This window comes from Anopheles moucheti, chromosome 2 (assembly GCF_943734755.1).
Source record: "Anopheles moucheti chromosome 2, idAnoMoucSN_F20_07, whole genome shotgun sequence".
Classification (NCBI taxonomy): Eukaryota; Metazoa; Arthropoda; class Insecta; order Diptera; family Culicidae; genus Anopheles; species Anopheles moucheti.
In genome coordinates, this window is record NC_069140.1 from 97,762,730 (window position 1) to 97,773,739 (window position 11,010).

Sequence of the window (11,010 nt, forward strand, 5' to 3'; positions counted from 1 at the left end):
TCTGCAGATGATGGATCTTCCGCGTGGAGTTTTTTTTTTTTCGCCCCGACTGATCATGCTTTTAATTAAAGGTTGTGAAGTTATGCTCGAGTGAAATAATTAGTCGCTTTTAACTACGCTCACTCAGCACACAGGCCGCCCTTTCGTGTTCCAACGAGGTCCGCGATCGAAGCATAACATTCCTGCTCTAGAAGCTCGATCGAAACCGTTTTCCCTCATCATCCTCGTCAGACGGTCTTTTTATCAGCTCACGTTTATCATTCGAAAGTGATCGTCGGGTCGGGTTAGACTCAGCTCCGACACTGACAACACTCCTGGAGGCTATCTGTGGGGCTGGTCGTGCTTTCTCGGGGTGCTCTTCTGTAAGCCGGGCAGCCGGAGAGGACAAAAAATAGCCCACCACATCGGTGGGTTGGCTGATAGAAGGGGTTGTTATTAAAATTCAATTTAAAAGCAGTTCCGCAAGGCACTTTAGCAATGGCATTTGCACGCCGAGGTCGCCCCAAGTCGAAGGCAGTGGTCAACGATATTGGCCCCACATTCTTTCTGCTCGCGGTTAGGGCGTATGATCTGGCACGGGGGGTAAAGCACGTTGTAGATGTTTGCGATTGTCGTTACTATCATTCGCAAAATGTTAATCAATGCCTTGAGGAGTTTTCGCAAAAAAAAAAACGATTGTGGCTTTAAGTTTTTAGTATAAAAGGAATTACTCGAAGAATGTTTTAAGAGTCATGCGAGACACAATAACCCACAAAATCATGTCATCACGCTGATCCAATTGTAAGATGAAAAAGTGTATCCGATATGCATGGAAAGGTTCCCCACGGGCACGTCCAATTTTATGCCCGAGCAGAGCAACACTTTGCGGGTCGCTTAGCTGTTCGAAATCCGATGGTCAAACCTGCCTTTCGATATTTCATTCAACATGATCCTATCCAACACACCTTCCCTTCCGTGTGGTGCAGCTCGCCGTAAACGAGTTTTTTTTTGTGTGTGAGCATACAGACATCATTTCTCTCGTCTGATCTCGTTTTCGACAGGAGGCCGCCCGAGCAAAACTGGGAATCTATCATCTCGTTTGGTACCGTGTTTGAATAGGCAGTTCATCATAACACTAAGGTCGGGTGCGAAGGAACACGGCGGAGGAAGAGGTTACGGTAGGAATTCGGTAGATTGATGGACCCTGTCGGTCGGAGTTAATATTCGGTTCATTTCATCCAAGCTGGACAAAAGCCTTGCTTTATTGTGGATCTCCCGGATTGTGTTCGAACGGTGGCAGTCCGCGCTGAAGTGTATGCAAAACGTATTAGACAGTGTTCGTTTTATGAGTCGGCTTCTGGACAAGCGGAACTGACAGGGCGTCAATTTCAACCGCTGCGAACGACTATTCGTAGCCAGTTGGTTCGTTACCCTTGGAGATTGAGCCGGAGCTTTTTTTTCGCTCTCCAAAGAGTTTAATTTTTATTAAAATGCACGATGAAATCAACTTTCTTTGTTTTTCTGATTTAACTTCTACATCTACTCACCTGTAGGACAAAAAAAAAACCCAATCGCAGGTTGACTGTTTTCTAAGTGAGGTGGCCTACATGCGAGTGAGTGAAATGCCTTCGCAAGGAGTGTCCGACGAATGGGAAGCAAAAAGAAAGACCAGTTTCCATAGTCCCAGAAACAGGTTTATTAATAATTTTTGAACCCATTCATCGAAACGTTGTGATTAATTTCTGATTTCTGAAAATGCGTTGTACAAAACACACACTCCGCACTGAATTGTTTTCCCTTCCGGCCAAAAAGGCCCGAGAATAGTTCACTTAAACGGTGTTTTAACGTTTGTGCGAGCAGCTTTTTCCTGTAGAATCACAAACACGCTGGGCATGGCACGCTTTGATGCATTTTGTCTCACTGTCACATTTATTGTAGTATCATAAACAAGTAGTAGCTATAGAAACAACTAAATTTCCCTTCTGTTGTTCAACAACGCTCGTCATTAACACACAGCCTACTAGATTCCAACGCTTACAGTCACTTATTTCCTGTCAACGCCTATGACAACTTCCTTTGCGGATCGGAAGATTGATCTTTCATCACACACTTGATCACCACTCACTGAGCCGCCTAGTCGCTTCAAGTGCGATCGAAATGGAATTGATCGTTATGGCTACGGCTGCATGAAGTCAGCCAGAGGTATGAAAGGCGCGCGTCCGGTGGCACGTTGGGCCCATCCCAAGGAAAACAGTTCGACCAACCGCCATACAAAATTTGAGAGTACTCGCTCTAACAGCTATTCCCCTCTTGCTCGTACTCGCGCATGTTCGAAAATGTACTGCCCCTTCGTCTCATTCCACAGGCCTCCCCACCGCTCTTCTTCCACACATTTTGAGCACGACTGCATTTGGTGTGTATGTATAGGTTGTTGTGATTGAAAATTATCAGAGAGCTTTCTATGTATGGGAGAGTTTGTTGAGTTTGGCTTCCCCCCTCGTCCCTTCTTCCTCCGTCTCACCACCGCACCGATCAGCTGAGCGTTTGGCGACACCGAATGCGCTCGGCGTTCAACCAAATCTGATAGGGATTCGATGTACAATTTATGTATATTTCCACTTTATAATTATTTTGTGTATTACGCATGTTACTATGACGCGCTGAAATTGTCAAATGCTATCGATAATACACACGGACATGTTTTATTTTTTCGCTACTTTTTGACTTTGACTGCTATCCGATTTTATCACCGATAGACTAAGTTCCACAAGGTGTACATTGATCAGCAAGTTGGCCCTAGCCGAATTGTTAAGTTCGAGTGCTGTGTTTGTCGGTTTGAAACACAGTTCCTTGTTTTAGTTCCTTAAATCCAAGGCGGTACTTGAATCGTCTGGATCGGTGGATCCGTTACAATGAAGGACTGGAAGATGTTAATAGACTATCATATTGTCATATCTGGACTCTTACGATAGCTTTTCAGCGCGACAGCGACATCGAAGGGGACCGGTCTTTTGGCAATATGTCTATTGGCGATGGCATTCGCTACTGGGCGATCCATCAACATGATTTTGCAGTTGCCCGACACTGAAAACGCTTTGCTGCAAACCAAACATAGGAGGGAAACTACTGCGCTTGACCATGAGCACTACTGGCACAACGGATTGAAAACGACGTTGTTCAGTTACTTTCCCGTTTCTTTACTGAGCGAGACCATCGAAACAGTGATCCACCAGGACACCGCAGCAATGATACGCCGCGAAGGTGTTCCTGTCGGTAATCGGCTGCACAGCCAGGATCTGGGCACCGTAGCACAAATCCCATGCTGATGGGATAACGCGATGGCAAACTGGGCATCATGACAAGGTGAACAAAGCCCCAGTGCGACCAGGTTTCATCGGGTCTGAGACAGACTGCCTAGTTCAGTGAAGTGTAGAAGGATTCGGAATTAGCCTTCTCCAGTTCCTTGTGCCATGGCATTCTTGTCACCAACGCGCACTTAGCAAAGTGGCCACTTGCGGCTGAAATGTTGGACGAATTGGTGAATACGGCCAGCAACGTTCACAAGTCAGGTCTTTCTCTGCAATAGCAACACAGCGGCGGATTTAACAACGCACATCAGCGTGCTGTGTATCTATCGTCCAATCGTCCTTTAGTGTTACGATAGACACCTGCGTTTACTGCTCAAATATGTATCGAGCGACAGCGTATGCGTACAACAATGTCATATTTGCATGTCAGTAAAAGCAAGGATTCACCCATCTCTAACTAGAATGTGAGATGAATAGTGATATCAGATTATCGCCCAGATTGTGATATGTTGCACAAGATAATCAAGTACAAGACATTTGGTTTTGTTGTTCGTGTAGCCGTATATGGTTTTTTGTTTGTATTACAAGACAACAGAACAGCTGATGGTGACACATCCTACTGTTGGTGGAACATCAATAAAAGCTGATGGAGCTGGTGGTGATGGGGGTGGTGGAGTAGGAGCTGAGAGAGTAGAAGAAATCTTATTAGATTGGTGAACGGGTCAACGGGTGAATTGGTGTTTTGCGTTAGCAAGCATCAAATTTCTTGCCTCGTTCGATGCTCGGCTCTCAAAAAAGGGATAAGGATACTCTTCCCTCTAGCAGAAAAAGGGTATTACACAAATGTGTCCGATCATACATCGGCATCACCAGAACTGTTCAGCGGCAACTCGGTCAGCGATATGTCCTGTCCATCCTGACCATAATACGGTTGCCGCTGTACACTGGCTTTTATGATGCGCAATCCTCCGGTACGATAGAGAGTCCAGGTACTGTGGAGGAGAACCGCAGTTATGTAGTACATTGTGTCCTTAATCGACGCACTTTACTTTGCTTACTTACCGACATGATTTGATTATGGCTATTTTGTACGCCTAAACATACACGCTCTCGCCACCACGTCACACACACACGGTACTTTATCACCGACCGGTGTCTCGATCGACGCGCTGCGCGTACAACAAAATCTAGCTGTTTGCACACTTTCCCCTAGTGGATCGAACAGCGGACACCGTAAACTCCCTGGTAAGCTAGTATTAAAACTCTCCGGTTCGAAACCGTCGTTCTTCTCTCTACTTTACTTACAGAAAAAGAAAATACACACCCGGCCTTGAGCAGTTTCACACCAGCTCCACCCCCCTTGCGAAATACTCAAGCAATCCTATACACTTCGACAGCGACAGAAAATCCAACTAGAAACGGACGAGACGAACACACGCGGCTACTTCGCCCCACAGACAGGACTACAACAGTACACGTACACCCGGGAGAATGAGAATAGGGAAGCGAAGCGAGAGGACGGCGGTCGCCTTTTTACCCACACCCACGCGATCGCGGCCATTATTTTTTTCGAACTGCACTTCGGTCGGATTCGACCACTGCATTCGGCAACTGCATTCGGCAAATTTTGGGTCGAACTGTTCTGAGGTTCGACCCAAAGTTCGACCGCGGTTCGGTAGTCGAACTGGAGTCGAACTTTTGGTCGAACTTGGTGCATTTCGTACCCCTGGGCATGCTGGGCTCGACCGCTTTCATCAAACACAACACATCCACTAAACTGCAGCGCGACAGTCCGATGCACCGTATGCTCTCGTTTTTTTCAACGTCTTCCAGCGGAGTTTGAACACGGTGCTCGGGATGCAGCGACAAACTGCAGCATTCACTTCCACTTGCACGAATGGTTCAATTGTTCACTTGCAGTTTAAACTAGGACTCCAACAGACTTCGGGTCTGATCTCGTTTGTCTAGCGTACTGGCGTGGTAGGAAAAACCTCCCAGTGGTCGGTTTTCTCTTGCCTGTTTTGCTCTAGTTCTCTCGTGGTGGGCTGGGTGAATAGGCATTTTCTCACCCTACCTTTTTTTGCGCCTCTCTTGGAGCCTCTCTTTCGTAGATCTGAAAGGCTTTATGCGGACCCCAAGCGCGCATAGATCTTATGTTTCTAGCTCTAGAGCATTAGACTGGTAGGAGATCAAATCGTAGCAAAAACCCCTCCTCGACCGCTTAGCCCAGCTAGGAGCCTCTGAGACAGTTTACTCATTGCTCTCCATCTGCGCTATTAGATAAAATAATAGGAGAACATGGATATTTCTCTCTCAAGCCGTATTCTAGCCCTGTCTGCTCCTCTCCAGCATCACAAAATCCTGCAAGTTGCTCCATTTCCAACCTCTCCAGCATGTATTTCGCACGTGCCTGCCTGCTGCGGGGACCGTTAGTTTGTCTTGTTCGCGGTGTACTGTGCCCCCCGTACCCGGGCAGCGTCAATGAACGCGGACGGCTCGAACGACCTCCAGGATTGCTCATCAGCTGACTGTATCGCGTTTCAGGCGCGGTCTGCGAAAGCACGCTTGGCGCGTGTGCGCACGGCACGAACTCCGCGCATTCGGTACACGCGCCATTCTGCCTTTGACACGATCAACGGCAGCCCCTACAGGGGAAAAGTTTCCGCTCGTTCCACTGAGAGTCGTCGAGAAAGAGCGTGCAATTCATGGCACTTGCTCCCGGGGGTCTTCGGCCCACGAAGGCACGTAGCAGTGGGGTTCGTCGCTTAGTTTTTAACGAAAGACTTCAATCGCTGAAACGATTTGCTGAGCGAATGACGCGCAAAGGGAGAATGTTGTTTCTTTGTTTTAGAGTTATGGTCAGAGTTATGTAGAAATAATCTTCTTATTCTAACTCCGAACATGTACTGAAAACAATTTATTAACAAAACTAATATGGATTTAAAGTAATCTGAAATCATGGAGACATCATTAAATATTGTTCAATATTTTTTTTATAAAACAATATTTTAAAGTTTATTATCTTATTCGTATACATAAGCTTACTTTATGAATTTCCCATTAATTCACCATGCCGTTGTTACCCTATCAGCTGTTTTAGCTCATCTTTTGAAACGTTCTGATTTAATTCATTATCTCACTATAAGACAAATATTAACTCTGATTTGGAAGAATTGATTGTTTTCTAAGTCATGCTGCAGATTTTGTGTATTAATTTTTTGGAAAATACATTTAACAGTTAGGATTTTTATTGCAATTCGTTACTAAGCTTGTTAGCGTGAGAATTTAAAAGCAACGCAAATCATTTCGTACATGTACATAATTTCGCAACCTGTTAATCGAGAATCTGTGTACCTGTGTGTTATCAAGGCCTCTCGGTACGGTTCCAACGGTTCGCCATAAATTACCTCAAAACCACGACCAAACATTAGCCGTGGCACGCGCTCATAGCCCGTTTGCCTCATAGTGCTTCAAAGGAAACTGCCGATGGGGCAGTTCAGGAAGAGAAAAATCTGCGCGCTACACTTGTGTCGCCCTGTTGGGAGCATAATTTATGAGGGCACGGTTGTACTTTAGACACGAAGCCATCGGTCGCCAATTCCATCACGCATGCAGCCAAGTGCCAGCCTTATGGTGAATTAAAAGGGTAATGGTACTAGACGTTTTACGGTTCTGTTGGATGTTTTGGACATGGCACGCACAGATTGAAGCATTACCTAAGGAATTAGTGCAGAGCTGAGCGATATGGAACAAATGCAGGGGTTTCTTACCACACGGGAACGACTTGATAGCTGGATAGTAAATGTTAATAGAAATGTATATGTCTTACTTTCCAACAGCTTCCAGGACCGGTAGAATTTTTGCCCAATAGCTATGGAGATCGTTTTATTCCACGTCGTTACGCTCTGTCCCGATCGAGCCGCTTCAAGGCGGAAAGCAAACCTGAACAAAAAGTTGATCCAATGGTGATGGTACGTCATTTGATTATTTTGCTCCACATTTAAATAAAAACAATCAAAGTAACCATAACTCTGTTCGTCATTCGTTTCAGAAGGATATGCCAGGTTACTGGCGAACACACCACTACTCATCCGTGCTGAGGAATGTATTCGAGCTGGTATCGACAAACGATAACATTTTGTCATTTAACGATAGTACCACCCGTCAGGTGTGTAGTCTCCTCTCCATGAAGCGGAAGGTGAAATGTGTCGTTCGTCCGACGTACAGTAACATCCAGCGGCTGGACTGGAGCTGTCACCCGCGCTCTAAACCTATTGGATTCATAGAGGCAGTGCATGATATGCCTAATATCAAGGCGCACTACCACAAGATCATTGACTGGTCGGTCGCTGGACAGATAGCAGCACTCTTTAGTAAGAAGCTTGTGATCTGGAAACCCAAAACAGATGTGATCATAGGGCTGCGGGCACAGTTCACGACATCTATAGCATTCAACCCGGCCGGCGATCGGTTAGCGATTGCTATGTTTATGATGAGCCGTCCGTGGCTCGACATTCTGAACGTCGAGGCCAATGCTATCGGGAGCCATGGCGCGCTGAAAATGCTCGATCCTGTGGAACACCCGGTCAGTTGCCTTATCTGGGACGGCAGTGGTCACAATGTGGTGTGCGGGTTTGGCAACGGTCAGATCTCAATCGTACCGATACACACCAAGAGCCTGTGCAAGGACGCGCCGAACAACAACTATTGCGTCCACAAGGCTTTGATCATCGCGATCAAGTTTTCCTGCGGGTTCAAGTACATGGCCACTGCGGATGATCTTGGCAAGCTGTACATCTGGTACTGGAACGGTGGTCACCTTACCCCGATTACTTGCTGGGCCAGCTCGATGTGTGCCTTCATCGACTGGCATCCATGGCGTGAGGATGAGATTGTTATCGGTGAGTGAGCCTGTGGGACACAGACGCATACCCACAAATTGACAACTCTAAAACAGGATGTTTAATTTTATTAGCCGACAGCGAACCGATCATGATCGCACTGTACCACGTACCGAGCCGCGAGGTGGTGTCGTACTATCGACGGCAGGACTGCGATTGTATCGTGACGATGCTTTCGTTCAATAAGATTTCCGGCGAGCTGGTCGTGTGCTATTCCTTCACGGGTAGGTAGTAATTAAACGTCATTACGCGATTAATCGTCGGCTCGTGTTGTAGATGGCAAAAGGGAACGTTTTAGATTTGGAGCGTACCGAAAGTGGGATGGGCTTCGATGAGGTGCTAGCGACGACGCGTGTTCCCAATGGCAGAGTGTTTGATTAATTATCGCAGGTGTTTTCATCGCTTCATGTTTAGGGTGTCATAATCTGAACGTAGATCCCTACATGCACGATCAAGTGTAGTTGTTTCGGTTGATATTTTCCATATTCCGACCCAGTTAAAGAAAGGTGTACTTGACGTTTCAGAGGATCATTTTCAAGCATTGAGAATAAACCGTTTACAGAAGCCCAATGTAAATGATGTTGCTGACATTCATTGAAATGCTACAAAGTAACACGAACTGAATGATCTTTTTATAGTGATCGATTATCACTTCGTCGAAAATATTGATACTCATTTGATGTAACTGTTCCGAACAAGGTTCCTTTCTCCAAGCAAAGTCCATATTTCATTTGTTTCAAGAGTGGATTTGTTTATCAAACCCTCGGCCTACCGATACTCCAACGAACCTTTTGCTACAAAATCTCAATGCACAATGTAATAAAACTAATAATCATGATCAAGTGCCCCACAAAGCTATCGAACCAAACTGGAACCACCCGTGCCCTCGCGTAATTATTGATATTGGTACAGAAACTCTTAACAACCGTCCCATAACATCGTCCCGGTCCCTGTGGCCATTGGCGATTGGTGGCGATATGCACCGCTGGGAAGGGAAGCCTTTCTGCACTGGCCGTGGTTGCCCCTTTGCTCATTTCATTCGCAATCGAGATGAGTGCACAGGTAAGCCACTGCAGATTGAAATGGAAGCAATTTCCTCCGGCCAACATAGCATTTAATGATACAAATTTAATAAAGCAGCAAAATGGTGGAGCAAAGGGCATCGATGCAATGTGCGCTCGGGTGCTGGATTGAATCTAATTTCTTGTTTTCTCTTCCCCGACGCTAGATACGAACAAGCAGCCCGAAATACTTGTGCTCGCCTCGATGGACCGTGTGGTGGATGTGATGCGCAATCACGATGACGCCATCGTACAACTCCTGTGGAGCCCGGATGGAAAACAGCTCGGTACTCGCATGATATTTCGAGTCGGTTTCGGAAGTATCCATTAATTCGGTGTGTTTCTCCCAACTCTTCCAGCCAGCGTAGGATATGATGAAACGCTCACGATTTGGAACTTCTTCGGCATCCCACCGTCGAACGAGTGCAAGAGGACCAAACTGCAATGTGAAGCGATGGCCAGTAGCAGTAGCTCACGGGGTGGATCCGTTGTCGGTGGGCTAGCAGGTTCGCGCGTCCACTCGAACCGTAACAAAGAAGCCAGCTATCGCGATCTGGCCTCGAGTTTTCTTTTCAAGGCAATGCGCTGATGCGCTCCCCGTAGGTCTCGTAGGCCTTACTGCAGGTTCGATAAGAGCGAGAACGAGTCCGTCTGAGGAAGCATGCAGTCATCGAATGCGAATAGGTAATTAAATTAGAGACATAAATAATTGCAGAACGCAGAGGGAAATGAAGACAAGCCTTTTCCACCCACACATTACAGGCACAGTTGTTACTGAACGTTTGTGCAATCCGCTGAGTCGTCGGTAGTCACAGGCGAGTTATTTTCCTTTTGTCATATAATTCCATATCATTTTTAATGTAATATTTATTTGAGCTAGTCGAAACATTATGTGTGGGATGTAATTTAATAGATCCTCAAGCGATAGCTTTAAAACATTGTTAGCAACTTGTGACCTTTATGTGCAGAAAAATTCATAGTCATGTAATATTTCCTACCATCGATCGTGTTGTTCCTTGCTTAGGGCTGCCCTGTGTGGCAGTAACTTTGCTAGCCCACACCACACTTGACACATTCGAAAAAAGGTGCAGCATGTAAAACTCCGCTATATTTTGTACACCTGACAGCCCCATGCCAAGCGGATCTGCCACCGTGCTGCTCCGCTCTGTATAATCAATTAGTAAAACTTCTACTCCAAGCCTGTCAACCTTAATCCAAACTCCACTCATATCGCAATCCGTGTCCGGTGGTTAGTTTGTACGGGACAGCCGGTACGCCGGTGGAACCGATGCGATTAGGCAAAGTGAAAGCTTGGTTTATGGGCAGCCTAGTGTAGCTTCACGGGTAGGGCGGGCCGGGAGCTTAGTTTGATTTTCTCGTGATAGCAGTGGGATGGGCATGGACAGTGCACTGTGGCTGTCTCATTACCATGGTGTGGTGCACCATATAAATGGCATCGTGATTGTAACGTTTCGGAAGCAAATGTTGTTTGCATGAAGCTTACAAACACAAGGACACAGATATTTTCCCCAACAGAAAGACATTCCTGTGATAGAATCAACAGTTTGTTTCGACCTCGGTTTTGATGTTCAAGCGGCTGATCTAAAAAAGATGTCTATTTAGACAAATTTAATTATCTAACGACCCGTTTCCGTAATGACTATGACGTGATATTTCGGAATCGTTTTCCCAATCGTCTGTTTTATCTTTTGCAATCTCCTTCTTACGATCGAATCCTTCTCACTTTTTCGTGCGTGCTAC

General features: G+C 46.1%; 1 protein-coding gene across 2 annotated transcripts in view; it reads left to right on the forward strand.

The window, feature by feature from the left end:
- Positions 1 to 10,406, forward strand: part of LOC128297683 (protein cortex-like) — a 35,700-nt gene extending 25,294 nt beyond the window's left edge. The window contains exons 2-6 of one of the 2 annotated variants that reach the window (XM_053033369.1): positions 7,127 to 7,258; positions 7,339 to 8,188; positions 8,245 to 8,412; positions 9,417 to 9,536; positions 9,609 to 10,406. In XM_053033369.1, coding sequence (XP_052889329.1) covers positions 7,127 to 7,258; positions 7,339 to 8,188; positions 8,245 to 8,412; positions 9,417 to 9,536; positions 9,609 to 9,838 — 1,500 coding nt within the window. In that variant the 3' untranslated portion in view covers positions 9,839 to 10,406. The remainder of the gene's footprint in view (positions 1 to 7,126; positions 7,259 to 7,338; positions 8,189 to 8,244; positions 8,413 to 9,416; positions 9,537 to 9,608) is intronic. The other variant, XM_053033370.1, reaches the window with a different exon arrangement.
- The last annotated feature ends 604 nt before the right edge of the window (positions 10,407 to 11,010 follow it).